This window comes from Mytilus galloprovincialis, chromosome 12 (assembly GCF_965363235.1).
Source record: "Mytilus galloprovincialis chromosome 12, xbMytGall1.hap1.1, whole genome shotgun sequence".
NCBI classification, from domain to species: Eukaryota; Metazoa; Mollusca; class Bivalvia; order Mytilida; family Mytilidae; genus Mytilus; species Mytilus galloprovincialis.
In genome coordinates this window covers 56558-83975 of record NC_134849.1, presented here as the reverse complement: position 1 = coordinate 83975, position 27418 = coordinate 56558, and the positions used below count along the sequence as shown (strand labels likewise).

Sequence of the window (27418 nt, the reverse complement as noted above, 5' to 3'; positions counted from 1 at the left end):
TCCCGAAAATTTGGAAAGAACATTTTTTCTTCTGAATTTCCCAAAATTTAAGGAAAAAAGTTATTTGACAATATACAGCAACATCGTTGAAAAGAAATGTTACACTGAAATTGTTTCATTAGTATTTTTCAATTTGACATACCGGTTTTAAAATGAGTAAAGTAATTGTTCATTATTATTAACTTCGTTATCTAGGTGTAATCCGGGATATAAGTAATTACACCTGATTACACCATGATAGTTTATAATATTTACGTCGAATAATGGTGTGTTATACTTGCCGCTGGACACAAGCTCAAACCCTTGTTCCATTACTGTTAATTAAACACTAAGATGGTTTCTCAAATTTTTAAGAGACACGAATGTTCGCTTTGAATGTGGATACTTTATTTTGAGACAGTTAATAATATCCACTTATTTATTAAAACATGCACTCTTCGACTCCTACTTGACCCAGCACTGTTATAGTCATGTAACATTTGCAGTTTAACTCGTCAAGTCAATGCACCTATTAAAAAGTTATTTGATATCTAAAGACAAGCAAAGGTATGTGTATGTTTCCAAATAAAAGCCATTTATGTATGTATACATGATGTATTTAGTTACATTCTAATTAATATAATTTCAAAAATCGTTTTTCTCATGGTCACTATCGATTTGTCCTTACGAATCACACTATATCGACTGTAGGACAGTACTTTCAAAGAAATATTTAACTTGTTAAAAGAAAGTGGTCAATTTGAATACTATACTACGGAATTTTTGGCTCGTACTTTTAATAAGTTATTTTTAACGTTTATAATAATAAAAAGAAGATGTGTCATGGTTGCCAATGAGATATATTTGTAACTCTCCATACATGTAAGTGAGTAAATGTCTATAGGTCACCATACGGCCTGCAACAATTAGCAAAGCATATATCACATAGTCATCTATAAATAAACTAATCATAGATAAAAGACCCCGCAATGACAAATGTAAAACAATTCAAACAAGAAAGCTAACGGTCTAATTAACGTACAAAATCATGAACGAAAATCAAATATGTTAAATAGCAACAAAAGGCAGCCACCGAATTACAAACTAATGATATGGGACCGGCACAAACATAATTTGTCAGAAAGCCACGTGTACAGTACTTTAATTTTACAGTATTTGAATATCCTAATCCTTAGAAAATTTAGAATCTGTACGGATCATTCTTGAAAGGACTTATTATTTTGTATCTTGAAAAACAAATTCTCAAGTCTACGCAAGGTTAAAAGAAAGCGTCTGTAACAGAAAATAGCATTTCTCGTAAAGGATGTATTTAGATTTTTATACATTTTTTGTAGTTCCCAACCCTTGTCCCTCCCCATCGGAAAATCACATATCATCCTACAAGTACAAATTACATGTACCTGACAATGAGAATAACTGATACGGATTTTTGTAAAACGAGTTGTTATTCATTACAAAGTTTTTATCAAACAAACAAAAAAAGAACACGTAACGACACGTTAAACAATATGAATACACCAGTTAGATCAGAGACATATATACACAGAGATTGGCAACTCCGTAAAATCCCGTGAAAGATCGCGGCCCGGGATGAGATTCTCGTCGATAAATATTAGAACATGTAATCAAGTCAGGGATGAAAAACCTCGATAGATAATCAAGAAAAGCAAAGGGAAAATTATTTCAGATCATCTTATAATTTCTTTTTTTTTTTTTTAAAATACTTGAAATCGTTATATTCATTTTTATGTATTTATTGAGAAAAATATTTTTTTCTGCATTTCATATAATTTAAAAATTCAAATCTGGTAATGATCAATTGTTATTACAAGAAACTTTTCTTTACCGCATATCTTTGCAATAGTTTGCTCCTTAATTACACAGTGAAATTATGTGTGTCCGATTTATCGGTAATTAGTCCCTTAGAGTTGTGACTGTTGATTCACAGGTGTGCGATTACGCAATTTATTGCCCTGCGATCACCTGAATTTTGCCGGAGGTGAAGTTCTATATGGATTATTACTTGGTAATTGTTTTTAAAACTTAACAAATTCTGACATATTATTTTAACCATGACCAGAACTTTATTTTAACAGAAGCACTGGCCAATACTTTAGTATTCAATCAGGAAAACAAAAAGTCTTTTAACATGTCAAAAAAAGAAATGAAGCAACTTTTTCATATATAAAAAATATGTAGCCAGTAGAATTTTGTATCGTGAGAAACTGATTGTATATCTGTTTTAATTTAATTTTAATTTTTAATTGTCAATTTGACCTAGAATAAAATTATTTATGGAACCTTTGCATAAATTTGATTTTCCTAAAGGCACGTACATTATAGTGTTGTCGAAATCACTATTTTTAACTGCCATGAAATATTGAATATGAATCTGTCATTATTTGTAGTTTTTTTAAGACTTGATATCACAGACTCTGATTAAAACAATTTGTATCATAAGTTCATAAAAATGCCCTGCTGAACTGTAGAATTTTAATGTTTTGTTTCATAGATCACCGGAGTACTACAACATTCTTATCTTTACTCTTTCCTATCGGGTAGTGAAACTTGAGTTTGAAATTAGAAAGATTTAAAATTGTGCACGATCTTTTGTGAGTTTATGTTGTTCAAGGTAATTTTCGGTGCAGTTATTTTCTTTTCATTTGTTATTTTTTTCCTCTGTGTTACACGACCTTGTACTTTTTGTATTACCCCTTGACATCTCCTGCTTCTGTTTAAACCTTTTCCACCAATATATTTTATTTAAAACATATGTCATCTGTTTTAAATAAAATAGTCTCATTCCCGGAATTTGTTATACAGTTATTCATTTTAATATCAGCTTTTTTATAAGCATATAAACTGCTTGGTCTCTTCACACAACTTATGTTTAGGACGGAATGCAGAAATAGGTACATACATGTACCAGGTTATGGATATATAAGTACATGTTATGTGCTTTTGACCTTCACACGAATTCTTAAACATTCATAGATGTGCAAAGAATATTGTTGTCGTTGGGTTGTTGTCTCATTGACATATACCTCACATTTCTGTTTAGTCATAGCATCTGTGCCTTTTCAATTTATTGCAGAAAATATTAGCATAAACATTTTTTTCAAAACAGGAGAGGTGAAATAGTGATCACAGAATGAGAACATGTTATATTATAAAGAAGAAAACTGAAACAGATAAATATAAATAAGCACCATTGACAATTTGTTAAAGGACTGAAACAAACATAGATGGTGACCAATGTGAGCGACTAGTGTACAGTAGTAGAGTGGACATTTCTTGCTTCTTTTTCTACACATTTTGTCATTTCATGTAAACAATTAAATATGTTACTTTCCATGGAGAGGAAGGAATTTGTGAAACGAAATATTTTGCTATTTAGTACTGTCAAGATATATCACAGGGGTGGTATAAGATAAATGAACAGTTTCTCTTTTTTTACATTATGCTACCTTTATGCTACAAGGGTAGCATTTTCCATTCTCATGATGTGTATATATGTCTCTGGTTAGATGGAATCTCTGCTCGATTCTAATAAATTTTAAAATCCGTAAAATTGATTTGAAATCAGTTTATAAAATATTATTAAACATTTTTAAATCGTAAAACGAACTTGACATCAATCATTCATGTTAAATTTAAAATTGTTATAACCAAGAATTGACATCATTCTACAATAGATGGCTGACTAGACGAGCTCAGATTGGCCGGAAATGATTAAGGCTGTTACGGGGAACGTAACATGTATGTCGATTCATTGGATTATGGAAAGTATCTCTTCGAGCTTCTTATCAAAAGGTTGCAATTGAATACAAATGAAACATATCTCAAGTGCTATGTGCTGGAAACCTCATGTTGAAAGAATTATGCAAAATTAAAAGGTTTTATTTCAATAAAAATACATTTTTTTCCAGTGCCGTTTACTATCCATATTCGTTTTTGTCCTTAAACAGACGATGAAATCAAGCATTCACCAATCTTAAAATCAATCAATGTACTGACAAAACATCGGATGACTACAAGTTCTTTTGGGTGGTGACAAGCACTTGTATCAGAAAAAAAATCGCATCTCTATACCCAACAGTTAGGTTAAGGTACACCTCACAGACACATGTTTTCCGGAGACAAGTTCCTGTGTGGATAATGAATAAATGACCGGGAATTCAACCTCACTGTAACAACTATTATATTGTTAATCAGTATACTCTAGTTTGTTGTTATACATGTACATGTATATTATATTAAAGTCGTACGAAACCTCTAATAAAAAAGGATGCTTATGTTTTTTTATAACAATAAGTATAGTTTTCATGCTAAAACTTATGTACTTGCTTGATTGCTGACAAGCTGTAAACTACGGCTTCATAATACGACAAAATATATGTATAACAGTTATATGTAATTTTTGTTTTTTCTTATGTCATTCTTTTCTACTAGTATTCTCATGATAGTGCAGTGCAGTGATATTGTTGTCTTTTTTCAAAACTACCTCTACCGTTTTTTATTGGGAAAAATGCATATTTTTTATTGAAATTGGGAAATTTGTATTTTTTATCCTAATCACATCTCCGATTTTTTGCTGACCTTTGCTGTCTTTTTTGCACAATTTTTTCATGTATATTTTGGTTGTCAGACATTTTCAACCTGAAAGGTACTTTTCGGAGAGGGGAAAGAAACCAAAACAATGATGGTACTTAATGCATTGAAAACCACATGTGTTACAAACACCATGATGATTCCGATCAGAAAACTGGATCTCAAAAGTGCTTTCTAATATCAAAATAATAACATGAATACGGTATTTACAAACATTACTACCAATGCCATCACTGTTTTGGGAAAATGTAAAACTTTTTGGGAGGAATTTTAAGCCATTTTTTTTAGTAATTGGGAATTTTCTCTAGGGGAAAAGGCCGAATTTCGGCTGTAATTTGAGGCAAACAATATCACTGCAGTGGAAGATCATAGTGGTTATTCTTTTGAAATAATTAGTTTTTCTAAGATATATTGGATTTGAGTAAGTAGATTTGAGTAGGCATTCAAATTTTCTCGCAATTTTTGGAAAACCTTTTTGAGATATTCTTCCGCAACGCTAACACAAATTATTGGTATCCTTGATTTAATATTGATACTATATTTGTAACGACAAACATTTTCACATCATTTATCTACATGACTGTTCCTTAAAAATGATTTACATTAATATGCATAAGCGATAAGGAATGCTATTTTGCGTTTGATAATTTCCACGTAATTATACGAAATTATACGTCTGGTTATTAATAAAAAAAACGCAAGTAACGTGGGTACAAATGTCTGCGACAGTTTAATTTCCAATTTTAAAGTCCGACTTCGGCAAGATGAAATCAGAAAATCCACGAGCTACTATGCGAGAATTTGTTTCTCTAATAATTAAAAAATAAATAAATGTTGTTAAGCTTAATCTCCTTCGGTAACCTTACACATTTCACAAACTTGTCAATTTTATTAACACCAACTACTTTACAAAAAGATTATATTGGAATAAACCCCTTAAAAAGCATCTAACGTATCCGATAATCACGAGTTATATCCAGAATTGTGCATACTCCTTTCCACCGTATACCGTGGGCATTGTATGTCCACGGCTGTCCTCGGTTTAGGGTGGACACCACGCCCACGGCTGTCCTCGGTATAGAGTGGGCAATACGCCCACGGAAATCCACGGCATAGGGTGGGCACCACGCCCACGGTGGACAACGGACGTGGACAGAGAGTGGACGGCATTGGTTTGTCCACCGTGGGCGAGTGGAAATGACAAAGTCCACCTGGACTGTAGTGTATCCTATTTTAGCAGTCACTGAACCATGAAATAAGACCAAGGACAGCAGACATACATGTATCATGAGACGGGTTGATGTTTTGTTTATGAATACTCCATATTTCTCAAGCAATCTTTAATGGATGTTTTGGGTACCAAGGTTCTCCGGTAAAGCCCCTACGTGATGGCACTGATATGTCCCAGACTTTCACACTCTCACTACACGAAGCGTCCAAGTGAGAGAGACTGATATGTCCCAGACTTTCACACTCTCACTACACGAAGCGTCCAAGTGAGAGAGACTGATATGTCCCAGACTTTCACACTCTCACTATACGAAGCGTCCAAGTGAGAGAGACTGCTATGTTCCAGACTTTCACACTCTCACTACACGAAGCGTTCAAGTGAGAGAGACTGATATGTCCCAGGATGCGCTCTCTTTGACACTTGTTCAAGTTCCTTTTTAAATATCCAAGTGTTTGGTTATAGTGTTTGATGTTGCTTTGGAAATATAGTGGTTCAAATTCATTTCCTCTGACATTTTTAAACCGAGATATGGGTAGTGCTTAACAGTTTCTAGGTAATGCCCCATCATATTGTTGTGAACAACAGGTTTGTGTTTTATGTACACATTAAGGATGAAACATTTTGCTGGATGGAATGTTATCTGCCAGCGTCTGGTCTATTCTACGAGTTGCGCAAGCTCTTTTAACAGCTGCTAACATGTCAGGGGCGGACCCAGCAATTAAAAACTAGAGGCTCTAAAGAGCCTGTGTCGCTCACCTTGGTCTATGTGCATATTAAACAAAGGACACAAATGGATTCATGACAAAATTGTATTTTGGTGATGGTGATGTGTTTGAAGTTCTTACTTTACTGAACGATTTTGCTTCTTACAATTATATCTATAATGAACTTTGCCCATTAGTAACAGAGAACTATATTTGGTAAAAATTTACATAAATTTACCAAATTAATGAAAATTGTTAAAAATTGACTATAAAGGGCAATAACTCCTTAAGGGGTCAATTGACCATTTAGGTCATGATGACTTATTTGTAGATCTTACTTTGCTGAACATTATTGCTGTTTACAGTTTATCGCTATCTATAATAGTATTCAAGATAACCAAAAACGGCAACATTTCTTTAAAAATTACCAATTGGAGGGCAGCAACCCAACAACCAGTTGTCCAATTCATCTGAAAAATTCAGGGCAGATAGATATTGACTTGATTAACAATTTAACTTCTTGTCAGATTTGCTCTAGATGCTTTGGTTTCATAGTTATAAGCCAAAAACTGCATTTTACCCCTATGTTCTATTTTTAGCCGTGGCGGCCATCTTGGTTGAATGGCCAGGTCATCGGACACATTTTTCAAACTAGATAATCCAAAGATGATTGTGGCCTAGTAGTTTCAGTGGAGATTTTGTAAAAGATTACTTAGATTTATGAAAAATGGTTAAAGATTGACTATAAAGGGCAATAACTCCTAAAGGAGTCAACTGAACATTTTGGTCATGTTGACTTATTTGTAGATCTTACTTTGCTGAACATTATTGCTGTTCACAATTTATCTCTATCTATAATAATATTCAAGATAATAACCAAAAACAGCAAAATTTCCTCAAAATTACCAATTCAGGGGCAGCAACCCAACAACCGATTGACCGATTCATCTGAAAATTGCAGGGCAGATAGATCTTGACCTGATAAACATTTTTATCCCGTCAGATTTCCTCAAAATGCCTTGGTTTTTGAGTTATAAGCCAAAAACTGCATTTTACCCCTATGTTCTATTTTTAGCGGTGGCGGCCATCTTGGTTGGTTGACCAGGTCACGCCACACATGTTTTTAACTAGATACCTCAAAGATGATTGTGGCCAAGTTTGGATTAATTTGGCCCAGTAGTTTCAGAGGAGAAGATTTTTGTAAAAGATTACTTTAATTTACGAAAAATGGTTAAAAATTGACTATAAAGGGCAATAATTCCTAAACGGGTCAACTGACCATTTTGGTCATTTGACTTATTTGTAGATCTTACTTTGCTGAACATTATTGCTGTTTAAAGTTTATCTCTATCTATAATAATATTAAAGATAATAACCAAAAACAGCAAAATTTCCTCAAAATTACCAATTCAGGGGCAGCAACACAACAACCGATTGACCGATTCATCTGAAAATTTCAGGGCAGATAGATCTTGACCTGATAAACATTTTTATCCCATGTCAGATTTCCTCAAAATGCTTTGGTTTTTGAGTTATAAGCCAAAAACTGCATTTTACCCCTATGTTCTATTTTTAGCCGTGGCGGCCATCTTGGTTGGTTGACCGGGTCACGCCACACATTTTTTAAACTAGATACCCCAATGATGATTGTGGCCAAGTTTGGTTTGATTTGGCCCAGTAGTTTCAGAGGAGAAGATTTTTGTAAAAGCTAACGCCGGACGACGACGGACGACGGACGACGGACGACGGACGCAAAGTGATGAGAAAAGCTCACTTGGCCCTTTGGGCCAGGTGAGCTAAAAAGGGGGAGGGGTTCCCAACCCAGGATAAAAGGGGGGGGTTCCAACTATATGTCCTCATTCAAATGCATTGATCGTCAAAAAAAGGGGGGTTTTAACAACCACACCCCACCCCTCTTTCTGGATGCGCCACTGTATGTCTCTGAGTATTGGACGCTTTTGTCTCGGGGGGTTGGGGTGGAGGGTGGGGGGGGGGGGGGGTGGAAGGGCACTTCCTATATACAAGGTGATATGACGTGCCGCATGATAAGATCAAACAAGTTCCAATTACTTGTATATCAAAAGCCCTGTCATATTTTAACAGTCGAAAGTCTCGCAGTAAGTAAACATTACATACATAAACTTAGCATTAAATATTCCACTTTTCCAACACACCACTCGAATCCCAATCAATATGGGAAAAGGTTACATTTTACCTACATATGTACGCAATATATGAAGGTATACATTTTAAAGACAGAATTAAATTATATAAAAGGAGGGTAACAGAACCCCAGCGGCACCCTTTATCAATTAAGTAGTGAAGTACACCCCACCCCTCCCCAAGCTTCTGTACAAGAGGAAGTCGTCAGCAAACAGTGGTACACTGGTACATGGCGATATAGAATAGCCTATGTTGTTGATGTACAGCAGGAAACATAAGGGTCCAAGGATCGTCCCCTGGGGTACACCGGAGCGTACTACTTTCATCTGACTCATTCCACCATCTACTCTCGTTGATTTCGTTTGGTAAGTCAATCACTGATTCAGCTGATAACATTTCCTCTAATACCGTAGTAGCTCATTTTCTGTAACAGCCGCTGGTGTGGGACTGTGTCAAATGACTTTGAGAAATCTAGGACAAGCATATATACTTGTTCTCTCATATTTAAAGATCGTGCGACTGATTATATATGATGTTCACCAGTTGAGTTTCACAGGAGCACACAGTTGCTTACAGTATTAATCAGTTGCTTATCCGTGCTACACAATGCATTTGAATGGGGACATATAGCTGGAACCACCCCCTTTATCCTGGGTTGGGACCCCCCTTTTAAAATGGCTGAATCAGCCCCTGATGTTCCATCGTTTTACAGCTAAAACTATCAAACTATTTTTTCTCACAAAAGGGGGCAGGGAGAGCAATTTGCTGACCAAAGCGTTTTATTTAAAGTTTACATCCCATTTAAATTATGGCGCGGAAAAAACTCGCTTGTTATTTCCCCTTGTTACCGCGAGAAGCCAGGTAAATTTCTTCCTGGTAAAATTCTTCTTCAAACTTCCTGATAATTTTTTGGCTCAGCAGAAAACAGTTATTATGTGAACTATAAAAGAAGCAAGGTAAGACAGAGATTATTTACAATCTGTGTTTCCCTGTGTGACAAATCATATCAAAACCTTTTGGCTAATATGGCCGTATTTACACCACACATTTTACTCTGAGTACAGCTAGTCCAAATAATTATGACGTCTTGAAAGGCTATTATATTTTTTTTCTTTGACGCCTTACTATAAAATAGCCTTTCAAGACGTCATAATTATTTGGACTAAGCCAAACTTATTCACCTGCAAAAGTTTTAAGGGATGGCAGGAACTAGATATATGGGTCTCCCTAATTAGCGACAACAAGCGACAACAAGCGTCAACAAGCGACAATAAGAATTATTTTAGCTACAACAAGCGACAAAAAGACTATTTAGCGACAAGAAAACATTTTTTTTTATTAGATATAAAGAAATTTGTATGTAATGTTTTTTTTTTAATTTACGAGCAGATATGTCTAATTAAAATGTTTTATTACATTTGTAGTCCAAATAATTATGACGTCTTGAAAGGCTATTATAATTTTTTTCTTTGACGCCTTACTTCGACATTTGATGTAAGGCGTCAAAGAAAAAGATTATAATAGCCTTTCAAGACGTCATAATTATTTGGACTATTACATTGGTTGCAATAAATTACATTGATTTCCCAGTTGAATAAAAACTGATAGTTTCACATGTGAAATAAACGTGGTTATTTCACTCTCTGATGTCATACAACAATAGGCGTTGTCAAGGCGTCGATAATGTCGGACCAAAACAAATTGTAACTGCGTAGGAAAATAATATAGTTCCTAACATGTTCTGCATTAGTTTCATAATAAAAAGCCATTAGCCAATGTAATACAAAGTATAACTAATCGCCGTATTTGAATATCAAAAATAAGACAACTTGTGACCGAACGCCGCTATGGATTCAACTTGTGCTGCGCACTCGTTTAATCCCTGAGTCTTTCGGTCACGCGTTGTCTTATTTTTGATATTCAAATACGGCAATTAGTTATACTATAATTATTATATATATAGATAGACGAAGACTGAATGAAACATTTGTGAGGCCAAATAAAAAAGTATGTGTGGTTCCAGTAACATCTGAAAAAAAAGGTTAGGGTAGGTCATTGTAGGTAGGTAGGGATTTTTTTTTATTTTATGTTTTTTTTTTTACATTGAGTCTATGGGAGCAACATTCTGACTTTAACAGTGCTTAATGAAAAATGACAATAAAATCATTAGGGTAGGCTATTTATAAACATGATAAATATCGTTTAATGAGGCAATAAACAAATAAAAAGATGAAAACATTCACATTTCAATTTTCTTTTCCTCTTGTTCGATTTCAGTTCTTTGTATTTTGTCAATATTTTCAGGACAATGATGCACAAATAATTCATGTTGTGAACTTAATATATATTTCACGAAAAGAGTTTTAAAAAACAAATTATAAGATAAGTAACAAGGAAAAGTAATGGCATAATACAATAATTAAACGTAATACTGGCTGTTATACATCATGTACATAATAGATGTTAAAATAAATATGTAAATACTGTTTCATTTTTTTCTATCAATTTTAAAGGGAAATTCCGTGATTCTTTACTTATCATCTAATTATGTTCATCTTAAGGGCATACGATACAGTTACAGGGAAGGTAATGACGTTGCTAACATAATTTGTTATTTTCGCGACGTCAAACTGTGACATATCGGGAAAAGATGCATTTTTCGACTGATTTTTATCATTCAAACTGATTTAATTTGAAAACGAGTTCATGGACCCCTATTTTTCAAAACGGCATTTTGTTTCATTTTGCAGGGAGATTATGTCACCCAAATTTTATAAAACTGTAAATAGAGGTATTTTTTTAATTTTGATAAACATGCAGTAAAAAATTACGTTTTTTCCTCAATTCATGAACATTTGATGAATATGAGTTATTTCTGCCTAAAAAATTGCATATTTTTTTTAAATATTTATAAAATACAGAAATTACCGATTATTTAACAAACAAAAATTTGTGTTTATCTTTTATAACAAAAAAGTTATGTCTTTCTTTCGAAAAAGAAAGTACGGCCACAAATCTGAATTTTGAGCAAATATACAAAATTTCGACCTCATTTTACTCAAAAAGTAGCACATGAAGGTATATTTTTTTTACATATTTGATTTAATCAGGTAAAAAATAGCCTATATACAAATTTTCATGCACTTGTAAATACAGGATCAAAACTGTATCGTATGCCCTTAACATAAAAAACACATTTGCAAAGTTTTAAATTTATATTCCTTCTAATAACGGAGGAAATCAAGTATTTGTAAAATTTTTGGTTGAATTCTCGAGTGGGTCATGACGTTTTAGCCCAATTTGTTGAATTCTGGGAAAAAATAAAATCTGTTTAACTCTTATAGCTTATCGACAATATACGTAATTAAAAGGGCACAGCTGACGAATGGTCGTAGTTATTAACCACAATATAAGAATGAACGAAAATGAATATGCATATACCGCTTTGTATTGATTGAATTAAACTCCTAAAAAATTATCTCTAGTAAATGTTTTTGAATAAATTTCATTAATTATTGCTGAGATTTTTTTCATAAAATATTTATTGAACATTTTTACTGATATTGAACTGAAAATATTTCAGTTCTATTTACCGTTATTGTTTTGATAATCATTTCGATGCAAGTAATGTGTGAGCAGAGTGTGTATATTATTTTGTAAAGGTCACTATATTTCTGGGCTTGAGGTCAATTCGTTTACCTTGTAGCTATATAGCCGCAGGTGTGCGTTCAAGCGTACACAGGTACGAATGTTGTTATTTGGAAAGGGTAAACAGAAAGGATTAGAAAGGGTATGATGATATATTTAATACACTAAGATTTAATACACGATGAGAATAAAGATACAATAATTAAATTGTGTAAATTAATTGTAAATAAAATTCAGATTCGTAATTTCGAAAGTAAATGAAATAAAAGAAAACAGCTTTTCATAACTTTCTTAGCGGCAATTGGCGTAAAGAATCAAATATGAAGTAAAAAAATAGTAGTTTTAATCTTTAATAAAAACTAAATGCAATATTACCCAATTTGATATACCATTGCACATCTGTTTGATATCATTGACTTTACCGGATCGCGAATTTCTTTACTTGCATTCAAATCTGGCTGTGTTTAAATGCTCATAAAACTATCGCAATTTTAAAGTTTTTAATTGAAAAAAAAAATACAACATAAAACATGCATGATTTTTTTTTAGTTTCTTTTTAACATTTTATTCTTACATAATTAAATCATTTGACAATTATTTACACGAACTTTTTATGAAAAAAATTCAAATTATCTAAGCTAAGGCATTATTTTTTTTGAGGATTTTTGTACATTTTTTTTTTAATTCTATGATAATATTTGTGCAATGTTGAACATGAAAGCAGTCATTAATCCAAATAAGCAATACAGTAGTTGTAATAAAACTTATATTTTAGTTATGCATAACTGATATTGACGAATTTAGAATAGTATGATTCTAGTATGTCCCTGCATCGTTGTTCTTGAAACAATCATTATTAGTATACAAGTAAGTTTCCTGACGTATAAGCGCCATTGAGGATGAGCTCCAGAGAAAGCAGACTAGAAGCGTTTCGTTAGTTTGTTTGTTGGGAAAGGAGAGGAAATGCAACCACTTGTATTCAAAGAAAATATTCAGAAAAAATGAATTGTGACATTTTGTCCTGTGACTTTTTGTCCGTGACTTTTTGTCTTGCGACTTTCTGTCCTACATTCGTTTGTAAGGTGATAACTCAAAATTGTTTTTTGAAAATCCTGTTTGTGAGATGTAGATTCATTTCAATAAAGAAATTTCGTCTATATATTAAGTTTCACAAGTGTATAACACGGAGAAGCTTTCAAAGTACCTTTCTCCCATTTTGTTTGGTTGTGAACCATCGATGTTTACAGCAATATCAAAGAATAAGATGATGATGGTAGAAAGAACTGTGGGCGTCATGTGGCAAATATTACATGCATATCGGAACCATGAGTTGTCAATTTGTATGAAAAGATTATCAATACAACCATATTATTGAGAAGGAATGTTTACATGCTATACTCTAGTACTAGTATTACAGGGTTCTTGTGGCGTTCACCTTACACACACAACTTTCTAACGATGTTAAAAAAAAAGACAGAACCAATTTAATGTCATATTTCCATATTTTTTTTTAAATATAACTAAAAGTCTTTTATCTGACAAGAACATGAAGAATACCCCTATTTAGCGACAAGTAATTTATTCTTTTTTTCTGTGAATACCAAGAAAGAAAATACATCCCAAAATTAAGTTGAAACTGTGATACTCAATAGTTTCCAAGCAAAAGATTCACATCCCTTGGGAATGATTAGTGTTCGTCCAGTGGCATATATAACAATTGTGATGACTAATTCCTTCCTTTCTTCGAGAACAATCTTATTGAAAAATAAATCTGTGATTTTACTTTGTCCACAACTTCGATGAACCAAAGCAAGTTATACATCGACCTGTATTTAAATCAAATTGGTTCTCTTCTTCTTCTTCTGGTATACAATAGTCTATCGACATTCGATGATTACATACTGTTGGCATACGTGGACTAGTCTATTTAGAACACTTTTACCCCAATTTATTCAAAATATATGTTTTTTTATGTTCAATGTATTATACATGTATATATTTTAAATTGCGCTATAGTTCCGTAACTTTCTACCCAGTTGTATAAACGAATCGTCGACAAGTGCGTACATTTTTTAAATCAATATTTCTGGTATGTTCCAATCTGTCCTTCACTATTGACAATGAGTATATTTTACATTTTCCCAAATTCACCCTTGGAAAAAATATTTAAATAGATTTTAATTTCATCAAATCTTCTTTTTTTTTGGTATTTTTTATATTTTTAAATAATATTCTTTACACCAGAAATGTTATTTATAAACAAGCGTGCGAGTTTAGTAATGACTAGTATATTATATCACTTTCGGACAAGCAAGACAGAGATGTATATTATACACCTGATAGTTCAAAATGGAGAGTTATAAGTTATCGGCCGTGTACACTGATCAATATCTACAGAAGTGAAACGATGCATGAACTTGCAAGCCCGCCTGACAGGAAATCGCTTGAATACCTGGACGTGTGACCTCACACCCCTCACAATACCTTTGGGAGTAATACCTTTAGTCATGCTGGTGATCAGATGAGGGAAGATCCGAATTTATTTGAATAAAATTTATTACTTTAATGAATTATAAACGAATTAGATTTACGAAAACAGTTTTCACGGAACACTTATTAATGATTTAAACTTTGACTTTTTAACTAATTCCAATTTTAACAGTTTAAAAATAACAGATTATGGTTATTTAAAAAAAATAAAAACATTTTCCGTATCAAGTTTAATAAGTTTGTCAGATAAAACAACCGTACGATTGACAAGATATCGACACGCAATTACGACTACATCGGTTACTGTAGTTTTGGTCCTTTGTGTTTAATAGACATATTGGGATTTTTAATCGGGGAAGACGAAAAAATGGCGGAAAGCAGAGAATTGATACTCTAAATTTAAAATTGATGGTGATCTCTTATCTAGCGGAATAAAACTTTAATATCTATAAATTTGAGCATTTCTATACAGAATAGACATAATATCAATTTTTGATTTTTTTGCGAAGTTTCCCTTTAACTTTCTTGTCGCTAAAATTATTTTCTTTTGCATATTCTTTTAATATGTATTGCAATAATTAATTTTAATTAAAAAAATATGTTTTCTTGTCGCTAAATAGTTTCTTGTCGCTAAAATAATTCTTGTTGTCGCTTCTTGTCGCTTGTTGACGCTTGTTGTCGCTAAAATTCTTGTTGTCGCTAATTAGTGAGACCGAGATATATAAATTGTAAGTGCATTTTATGTTTTAGAAAATTAAAAACTTTTCTAGATTTTGCTTTCCAGTTTTTTTCGTTCCTGCAGAAGGTGCCAAAATAAACTAAGTCGGGAAAGAGGTTTGAGAATCTCCCCTTATATATAATACATGTTGTGAGTTCATTTAAATGGACAATAGATGGACAATTGACATCTGCAGGCAACAGGTGATTTAAAATGTAAATGAGTGGACCGTATCAAATGAAACTCGGGTGTTTGTTTATTTTACTATCTTCTGCAGACTGGAAAAAACTGGACATCAAAATCCAGGTAAATTTTGACTTTTCTGAAACCTATACTTCATATTACTTTTATATATCTAGTTCCTGCCATGCCTTAAAACTTTCCTAGATGTACCAGTTTCTCTGTAATCATAGTAAATTTTGAGGGGTAAACACGGCCATATTTTTAAATTCCTTATGATGAACCTTAAAATCTTTAAATTTAAAAAAGTGACCTACACCACCATAAATATCATTTTAATGAGTGTTTAACCATGCACAATTTGCCAGAAGTTTTTACATGTAGAATGTGGGCAGAACATATAATAAGAAATTAATGACGTATATCATGTAGCTTATATCTAAGACGCTAGTACTTGTAGTAATATAAATCATTGGACAACTTTCGTTTCTGTACACACTGCCACTGGTGCACTTTTTTTAAATGTAAATCCCTCCACTGTGAGCACATACATGCCATATAACTGAATGTGTTAATAACGGAAACGGAGGAAAAAATACATTAATCCATACTTAAAATGCAGCATACAAACTTTATTATTTTACACCATTTTAATATATGTGTATTATATCAATGTACATGTATGTTCTGTATCTTCCTCCTTTAATAGGAGCACCACCATGGGTTATGGTGTATTCTGACATGTTGTCCTTCAAACGCTTTGAGTACACACCTGTGGTAAAATATGAATATATTGCCTAGGCTGTTCCGATCGTACTCCCATAATAATAAATAAGCTTACCGACTTCATAGAACGATGACATAAGAATATGAGCATTTTACGGGAAAATGCACGCTTGTAAAACCAAAAATCACCACAAGAAGGAAATGTAAACAAACGACGCTTAAATGTGGAATAAACCATTTTTTCTATTCATATAAGTAAATGCTCATTTAAATTCATCCAAAATTATCTAAATACGTTATTGTGAACAGTTTAAGCATGTTTTCAGTTTGCTCCGTTCTTTTACACTAATTTAATAGTGCGTTTGTTCATGGGAATGGCAAATATTTGCCTCCACCTAGAGCGCTTTGATCCAAAAGAATTGCCGTATTTGTCCTATTAGAATCTAAATAATTCATGGGGGCTTGAATATATCTAGATTTTACCACGGGTTGTCCCTTTATGCCGATATTTTACCCCTCGCTTTCGCTCAGGGTAAAATATTTGTCATAAAGGGCCAACCCGTGGTAAAATCAGGATATATTCAAGCCCCCATGAATTACTTCTTAAGGATTAAATATTGTCCACCATGGAATTATGTCCATCGGACACTTTTTCACAATAAATTGTGTCCCAAGGATATAAAGTTGTTATAAAATATTGTCTGGACGATAGTTACCTAGGAAATAACAGTCAAGGGTCTTACTAAATAAGTTATTAGAGAAAAAAAACATACACAAAGACAAACAAAAATCTGCAGGACAATGATTTACAAATAGGTCAACAAGGCTAAAATTCTGTCGACTCCTTATTGCTCTTAAAAACAACAATGTTTACCCATTTTTTTAATTCAATTTGTTTATTAACAATATTTGATAGAGAGAAACTGAAATAAAGAAATAAAGATCAACAGGACAAGATCTACAAATAAGATAAAATGATTGTTTGTACAGGTCAGAGTTATCTTTCTTTGCACTTGTGTTTATTAGGTCTTTCCACTTTTCTGTGGAAAGACCTATTGTTTTTCTTCTGATTATTTTTTTTTTTTCCGCCTAATTTTGTTCTTGCGATAAACATTTGTTTCGCAATATGTCGCTTAGGTATTTTGTATATGATATCGAACAGTTTATGCGCTTTTGAAATTTACCCTGCGTAAACGAATACTTTTCTTTGTAGGAGTTATCTCCCCAAACACTGTTTTCCTTGTTATCGCATCTCCTTCGCAACCGTTAAAGATTATGACAAATTTATTTTACAAAATTGCTCGTTATATCCTTTGCATGATTTGTCCTATTTTGACCGAAGCAATATGACCGCTCCATATGAGAGTTATTTCCCCTTATGCATCTGATATAAGTGATATGAATTTCTATCTTATAAACCATAAGTGATAGAGACCTAGGATCTTTTGATTTGAGGTCCTTGGTCCCAAAAAATGAAAATTAGGTCAAGGTCAAAGGTCAAGGTCATATTCTAATATTTGAATTTGGCTTATTTTCACTTATATCCAAAGACTGTATAAGATATCAACAAATTATTTTCACTAAATTATTAATTGCGACATGTCGTAAGATGTAAATTTTGATTGCAAGCGTACGTTGAATGTAAAAGGGAGTTTTCTCCCCTCTTGTATTTAAAAATACGCGTTTGGTGATATAACTCATTAACTAAATATAATTAAGGCCTATGGTCTTTTGATTTGAGGTCCTTGGTTTATGACCTTGAAATTGATCTCAAGGTCATAGCTTAATTTGACGTTCTAGATTTTGACCTTTGCTTTTATTCTATATGTATACATGATAAAGATATACAACTTTTAGAAAAAGGTATCAAACCATTTATCCTCGAAAAAAACAACCGGAAGTGACTTTTTGTAAACCGGAAGTAGCTATTTTTTGTACTTTATTAATATAAAAGTATATAGAACCAGATATTTTTGGAATCAGTGTCAAGTAAATATTCAAATATAATCGGAAGTAACATTTTTCAAACCGGAAGTAACAAATTTTCTCCCTTATTTAAAAAAAATGTATGGAAACAATATATTTTTGGAATCAGCTTACTAGAAGCTATCATTTGACGATTGAAATGACATTTTAAACGTAGTTTCACAACTTTTCATATCAAAATACATTGTTTTGATGGAAAGACCTTCAATTGTTCTCTGAACAATTGGTTTTTAATTGTATTTTATGATTGTGTTTTGTATGGTCTTTATATGAGACAAAGTTATTTTGATGATGTCACCTTAAACCTTTGATAAAGAATCTACATATCTTAACAACCAAGTGCTTGTTATACTCATGCCTATTTCCACCCTGCTTCATATCAACATCATTGGAGCCTCTAGTTACTATCACCATATCATTTTCATGTTTCAGTGACATCTTTTATTTTTTGCAGGAACACATGAACCATTAAGTAACAATGATATAGGTTTCTATTGTAAAGCCAATCTGAAATCATGGCTTCTCTTTCTGAAGAAGAGGAGAATTATGTCCGGTTAGCCTTGTTATTGAAAGGAGTGACACCTAGAGCAGTTCGTACTTATTTTGACAGAGAATTTCCACCTACCTCTCTACCCTCAACACTAAGTACAAGTCACAACACTCTTTTGGACTTAAAAGTAAAGAGAATCATAAACCAGGCTCAGTGGAATCTTTTGATTCCAAGAAATGGTAGGTCTTTATGTGACTGCAGACATTTTGTTAATTAAGATTTCATTAACATGTGGTTAACAATTTTTTTTCTGGTGATGGCTACTAAACAAAAAAAATCTTATTTATGAAATGACATCTTCAATATTCTTTTTTTACATACTTGTAACTTAGTTGTTGGTAAATTAAGTTCACATTTAAAGATCTAATTACAGAGTGGAATTGGTAACTTAAAGTTTATTTTCCTTTTTTGTCATAATTCCATAAGATTTTATTTTGAACCATTTTGGATAAGCTGTTTCATTCTTAAATACTTAACGATCCCGTCCTAATGATAAAGACTTTAAATATAAAATGAATTACTACGAACAATTTGAAATTTTCTTGTTTCATAGGTTGTATGAAAATTGTTTGTTTCATAGGTTGTATGAAAATTGTTCATCCATTTAGATATCAAAAGTGGGGTTAACTGTCAAAAAAGACGAAACCATTATCTCGTCTTTCACATTGGATGGGTCTGCTTCCCGAGTGGTATTTAAAACTGTATTTTTTGTGCAATATGTTTATTTTTCGCTCATCCTGTAATGACCATTTATGTCCTGATTGTAAATGAGCTTAATTCCCCTCCCCTTTTACAAACTTATATGAGGATGACATGCCTTAGATAGATATAGGAAGATGTGGTGTGAGTGCCATTGAGACAACTCTCCATCCAAATAACAATTTAAAAAGTAAACCATTATAAGTTATATGGTTCGCTACTGACCCCCTACGGATCCATAGAGGGTTAGTAAAATCCATAGGGGGTGAGGCCGGAGGCCGAATCCCCTATGGATTTTATTCACCCTCTATGGATCCGTAGGGGGTAAGTAGTTAACCGTATAACGAATTTATCGTACGCTGAACTTTTTCTGCTGCGTTTTGTTGAAAAATAATCAAAGAAACACAACAACATTAATAGATGACGTCACCATTACCGCGTCACGAACCCCCTATGAAATTTACTAACCCCCTACGGTCTCATAGGGGGTCACCATGTGACAGCGTTAAACCAATCACAACATGATAGTGTAGCCGCAGTACGATAATATAGGTTAAAGTACGGCCTTTAAAACATCTGAGAATAAATGATTGTCCCCATAACATAAAGAATGATGACAAAAAAGGGAGAGCATAAATAATTGTAATAAAGCTGAAGTACACTAATTCTATACATACTTATGTCTAAAAATTCCTTCTGACTGACTCTAATCTTTCACACAAAAATTCTGTAAACAGGCTACAAACTAAAAAACCTTGTCCTCTTATACATGTAAATGAAATTATTAATTATTTCAAAGATATAATAATTTTTGTCAGTATTTTTAAAGTAATATTTTATCTGTAATTAGTTTTAAGTAACATTTAAAATGGTGAGTGAAATACTCCAGCATAACACCTTTTATATATAAAAAAAAAGATGTGGTATGATTGCCAATGAGACAACTATCCACAAAAGACCAAAATGACACAGACATTAACAACTACAGGTCACCGTACGGCCTTCAACAATAAGCAAAGCCCATACCGCATATAAAATCTATAAAAGGCCCCGATAAGACAATGTAAAACAATTCAAACGAGAAAACTAAAGGCCTTATTTATGTAAAAAAATGAATTTAGGACTATAAGTGAAACATTTCTGTTGATTTTGATGTTATAGGTATTCCTGATTCCAAAACTTTTGATGTAACATTGATGATCTGTTTAATCAGAAACTTGACATCTATCAATCCTCCAATCAATGGATTTGACAGTCTACCACCACCAGGGGAGATAACTCCAGGTTCTGATCTAGCCAGAATAAAATGTTACAGGAATGAACTAGCTCATCATGATAGTAATACAAGAGATACTGCTTATTTCAATACAGCTTGGAGGGATATATCAGATGTAAGTATCTCCACATTTATACTTGGATTTATATTTAACATGTTGGACTATGATCATGATGATCCCATTGTCAATACATAGCTCAAGTAAGATAATATTTGAATTAAGTAATCAATAAACTTTTCTTACCATCTTGCCTCTGAAGGGATCTTTGGGACTGAGGAAGGATGTCATAAACTTCCACATTGCACCATACACCATTCTGCATTCCACATCATACGCTACACTATTCCACATTGCACGTATACACCATTCTGCATTCCACATCAAACACTACACCATTCCACATTGCACATTGCACTATGCACCATTCCAATTGCACCATACACCATTTCACATTGCACCATAAACCATTCCACATCAAACACTACACCATTCCACATTGCACATTGCACTATGCACCATTCCGATTGCACCATACACCATTCCACATCAAACACTACACCATTCCACATTGCACATTGCACTATGCACCATTCCAATTGCACCATACACCATTTCACATTGCACCATAAACCATTCCACATCAAACACTACACCATTCCACATTGCACATTGCACTATGCACCATTCCGATTGCACCATACACCATTCCACATCAGACACTACACCATTCCCATTTGCACTATGCAGCATTCCAATTGGCTTTTTCAGAATCTAAAGGACTATGGGTAATCTCATTGTTCATGTTAAAAAAATCATCTACTCTTAAGGTAGATTCATGGTATACCGCCATCTTGGATTGTACAATCACAGTACAAAATCGGTCTAGTTATTTGCCTAAATCTGCAAATTTGGAGAAAGATATGCAATTCAATGATTAGGCTAATTTGTCTATTTAAAGAAAACTTGTTAATTAATCGTATTATACAAAATATTTTAACAAATATTATTTTTTTGGTTTTAAAATTATTTTTTTTTCAAATGAGCCATTTAAGGGGAGATAACTCTTTTAGTACAAAATTTATACTGGGCTATTAGGGAATTTTTTTATTTTTACTTGTAGCAAGAAATCAAGTTCGGTGACACCATGTGTTCTTTTTATTTTCTTAAAACATAGTATGAAACCTTTCTTCTCACAATTTAATTCAAAATTCTATCTCATAGAATTTTTTTTATGCACACTAATGGGTTTATTATGAACAAAGTAACCAAATTTTGGCAATTTTCAACGACTCATAGCTTGAAAAATAGCACGGTGACCAATACTTTTTATTATATTTTTGAAAAGAGCATAGTAAAATCTTTATTTTGGCAAAGTATAAAAAATTTCTGTCTCAAAAAATATATACTTGTGATCTACCTTAAACTAGGTGAGTTGCTACCAAACTGTACCTGAAGGTTTCTTAGGGTGTCTTGTTTCTAAATTGTATCTGGGGATTTAATATATTAATAAGCCTGGATGATGTTGCTAAATAAAGAGCAAGTTAAAGGTGGTGAAATGCAGTTTTTGGGATACGATTGCTGTCAAGCAATCTGAAGACTTTTACCATTGACTCCTTTCCAAGGTCTTCCAATGCCTTCCAAGGCCTTCACGTCAACCGTTTTGTGCTTAACATTAAGGAACAACTCAGATTCTAAAGATTGTCTCGTTATAAAAGGTAAAAACAAACAAACAGATTGAATTTAAACAACTTTCCTATAATTTTCATCTCATAATCCCCATGTTTTGATAGCTCCCTTTTTGTCGAGCCTTCGACTTTAGTCGAAAAAGCGAGACTGGGCGAGACTACATTCCGTCGTCGTCGGCGGCGGCGGCGTCCACAAATATTCACTCTGTGATTAATGTTTTTGAAATTTAAATAACTTTCTCAAATGATCCTGGATTTCTACCAAACTTGGACAGAAGCTTGTTTATGATCAACAAATGTACTTATTTGTAATGTAATGTAAACTAATGTGTTTTTCTGTATACCTTTGTCCAACTTAGGTGATACCAGAATAAAATGATATATATATATATATATATATGATCAAAAGATAGTATCTAGAAGTAAATTTTGTAAAAATAAAATTCCATTTTTTCCGTATTTTACTTATAAATGGACTTAGTTTTTCTGCCGGGAAATATAACATTCACTCTGTGGTTAAAGTTTTTAAAATTTTAATAACTTTCTTAAACTATCCTGGGTTGGTACCAAACTTGTACAGAAGATTGTTTATGATCATCATTATCATAAGATAGTATCCAGAAGAAAATTTTGTAAAAAAAAAAAATCCATTTTTCTGTATTTTACTTTTAAATGGACTTAGATTTGCTGCGAAACAACACATTCACTCTGTGGTTTAACTTTTTAAAATTTTAATAACTTTCTTATACTATTTTGGATTTGTACCAAACTTGGAAAGAAGCTTGTTTATGATCAAAAGCTAGTATCTAGAAGGAAATTTTGTTTTCTTCTAGTTAACATTACATTTAGTGAGCAGTTAGATTTTTTAAACATTTATTACATAAACTATCCTAGATTTTTACCAAACTTGGACAGAAGCTTCTTACAATCAAAAGATAGTATCAACAGGAATATTTTATTGATTTGTTTCTTCATTTTTGTTGAGCTTGCGATAAACAGAAAGAGTAGGCGAGACACTGGGTTCCGCGGAACCCTTACAATTTTTATTTTATATATGCGTTTATTTTTCAATACGGAAAATCAGAATTAAGCAGTATTTATATTTAGGGTTTCATATATTTAGAAACACGTCAAAGAGGAAATTCCGCAGTAATGTTAAAATGCGAGTTCATCATCATCAGAAATCTTCCGATAAAACTATTTCTGTCAGATAAGTACTAAAGCGGAGTTTTTCTTATATGTTACCATGGTTACCGTTATGAAACTGAAACTTTGATATTGAACTTCCATAAAGAAATGGAGAACCATCTAGGACGTTAAAACCAACATTAAATATATATACGTCCTTGCTACAATTGACCTAGATCAAATAATAATTCTAACGGTTTGCTAAGGTAATTATGCGCTTGCGTATAGTTTTCCTGACCTCTAGGGGTATCAGACTAAATGGTTGATCTGGTTTCCCCACTCCATTGATTAATTTGGAAACTCGAGAGATCCTTTCTGTGTCTATCTGCTATTTAGGGTAATTGTTGTTGCATAATTTTAAATTAGGCCACATTTAAAAATATTTTGGTTTGCCCAAACCCTACCCTAAGGTTGAGACAGTGGGTAGGTAGGTAGGCATTTTCTTTTTTTTCTTCAAAAACATAAATTGTAGTATCATTTGTTTATTAGTCTTCATGCCTATTTGATTAAAAAAAAACTTCTTCAAATCAGGACAATAAAAGAATTTGAGTAGGCAGCTTTTTTCTGGGTAGGTAGCGTTTGGGCAAACAAACCTATTATTTCTTATGGCCTTATGTGCAACATTTAAATTAAAAAAATGTAGTCAACAATGTAATGGTAGAACTAGAACACCCCTTCAGCCGAAATGGAGTCTTCCATATTATCAACGTTAAGAAACTTGTTGCTCATTGTTGATCAAAGATTTTTTTTAAAGTAAAATTTCTTTAGCATGTTGTAATCATTTAAATAACTTTCATATGTTTTTATTTGCTATTCATTATTCCTGTTTTGTTCACATTTTGAGTAGATCAATAATGAACCTGGTCATTGATAGATTGTGAACAGCTCGAGTTTATTTAAAATGATTTATACTTTATACTGTTAAGGGTAACTTTCGTACCTTATCGTGTTGTTTATAAACATTCGGACATTTAATGCAGGGAACCAGATTTAGAGTTGTCGCCCATACAATACTTAGGTCACTTAAGAATAAAAATAAGACGATATGACCAGTAAAATAGATCTGTTCTGTCGATAGACGTCGAATTATATTAAAAGCGATGGCAATTTAAACAGAGGAATTATACGTAAAGGAGTCATGCCCACTGACCTAAAGGAAATTAAATATTTGATGAATTAGAATTGGGATTCCTCATAGAATTCACGTAGGAAAATAGATGATAAGGTACGAAGTGAGTTACCTTCTCTCTATATAATATATCAGTGACCGCTGTGGATAGTAAACTTGGAATTGATAGTACAAAATTGAAACACAATAATTACATTGTTCATACACTTGTATCAGAGATTGGCTATTTTCTAAAGTTGAAAATCTAATCAAATAGAGAATACATGTGCAGTTGAATTATTTTGGAGAATAATACTAATATCAGTGAAAACAATAACAATCGTATCATGCGCGTAGCTACGTTTACGTCAAAACGCCCGGGCGTACACTTGAATTTTGAAAATGAAACAAATAATCAACATAGAATAAGAAAAACTGGTCAAAAGCACATCAACCGTGTGCTTCATTTTTCAATGGATTGTAATTTTGAATAAAAAAGGGATGAAATTTATTCAAATAGAATAAGATCATTTAATATATTTGTTCGAATTTTTGTAAAATACTGAATCTACTATGAATTCTACGTACTTTTCTTATATATTAAGCAATTCACTATCTGCTCAGATTCAATATGCTGTTAGTATTTTTGTCAAGCCTGTGATTTATATCCCAAAAGCGAGACAAAGCGGCGTCAATATTTTACAGGTTCCAAATGATTATGTGGATAAAGTCTTTTGAATGACCCTGCGTGAAATTTTACAAAATTTGGACAGAAACTGTTTATGATCAAAAGAGTATATTCAGAACAATATAATAATGCAATTATAACTTTGATTTTCCCGCGTTTAAGGACAAAATGTATTTATTTCTGCAATTAATAAGTGGTCGCAGTTTGGGCTTACACTTTGCTATTTCTCAATTACATTAACTACTTGTCGAACCTTCATCGAATTTTATGAAAATGCCGAAGAAGCTTTTTCTATGACTAATGTCTAAAGCGAAAATTTTGAAAGCATTTGTTTTCTTATAGTTTTCTGTTCTTTTCTGGTAGACAGATAGCCGGACTCTTCTTTACGCAATTAATTGTTTTACATGCTCAATTTATAAACCTTCATAGATTGTCGTGAAATATTCCAGATCAAGAAAAAAATATCAAAAGAAATTTTTAGATTTTTTTTTAAATCCCTTGAAGGAAAGATAAATTTTCTTTAAAACCAATGACCATTAAACTAGCTTCCAGTTTAAAACGATGAATAAGTTAACATATATATTACAAAATTTAACCAAAACAAATAAACCATTTATAGATTCAAAAGTATGTTGCTATCAATGATGTGTTTCTGACAGGAATCATAACGGTATCCCATTCTCAATAGCTTTTGGGGGCTTCATCCCTTTCGAAACCACCACCAACAGGTGCTTTAACTTTAAGCGGTTTGCACCCCTCGATCCCTCGCCAAGGTTCGGGCGTACACGTCAAAATGACCCAGCTACGCCACTGCGTATCCCTCAGAGGAATCAGGGCCTATTATAGCTGACTATGCGGTATGGGCTTTGCTCATTGTTGAAGGCCGTACGATAACCTATAGTTGCTAATGTCTGTGTCATTTTGGTCTTTTGTGGAAAGTTGTCTCATTGGCAATCAAACCACATCTTCTTTTTTATATCTTTGATTGAGTGCCAATCAATTATTTTTAAAAGAGTTATGCCCCTTGGACACATTAATTTTATGGTAAATTGCATCGTTAGCGCTCTTAAATGTACAATTTTTGCCAGCATTATATGAAACTTAAATCATAGGTTTATATTAGCAATGCCTGAGACGAGTTAGAAAATCAGTGCCAATCAATTTTTTTAAATTTATTGTAAATTCCTACTTTAGTGCTCTCATTTGTACAATACTTTATGGAACTTTTATCATAGGTTTGTATTAGCAATGTCTTGGACGAGTTTGAAAATCAGTGCTGAACAATTATTTTAAAATTATATCATAGGTTTATATCAGCAATGTCTTGGACAATTTCGAAAATCAGTGCTGATCATGCAATCGTTTTAAAAGTAAATATGGAAAATTGCATTATAAGCACTCTAATGTGTACAAATCTTGCCAGATTTTTATGAAATTTATATTACTATTGTGCTAAAACGATTGAAGGCTAAAATAATGCTAAAACGATTGAAGGCTGAAAAATTGCTAAGAGGATTGAAGGCTAAAATATTTTTAAGCCGACAGAAGGCTTAAATTAATTCTTGAACATTTATATTAAAAATATTTGAAGGCTTAAATAATTCTTAAACATTTTTTATTAAAGATAAATGAAGGCTAAAATGATTCTAAGAGGATTGAAGACTAAATTAATGCTGAAAGGATTGAAGGCTAAATAATTCTACTATCATGATGGAAGGCTGAAATAAAGCTAAGAGGATTGAAGGCTAAAATAATGCAAAAACAAT

The 27418-nt window shown here is 32.7% G+C and overlaps 1 protein-coding gene across 3 annotated transcripts in view; it reads left to right on the top strand.

Annotated features, from left to right (window-relative positions):
* Window positions 1–9558: 9558 nt before the first annotated feature.
* The window catches only part of LOC143054462 (uncharacterized), a 32307-nt gene continuing 14447 nt past the window's right edge, over window positions 9559–27418 (top strand). Inside the window, exons 1-4 of one of the 3 annotated variants that reach the window (XM_076227472.1) lie at window positions 9567–9665; window positions 10673–10750; window positions 18912–19186; window positions 20868–21097. In XM_076227472.1, coding sequence (XP_076083587.1) covers window positions 18973–19186; window positions 20868–21097 — 444 coding nt within the window. In that variant the 5' untranslated portion in view covers window positions 9567–9665; window positions 10673–10750; window positions 18912–18972. Of the gene's footprint in view, window positions 9666–10672; window positions 10751–18911; window positions 19187–20867; window positions 21098–27418 lie in introns of those variants that run through there. The other 2 variants (XM_076227471.1, XM_076227473.1) reach the window with 2 other exon arrangements.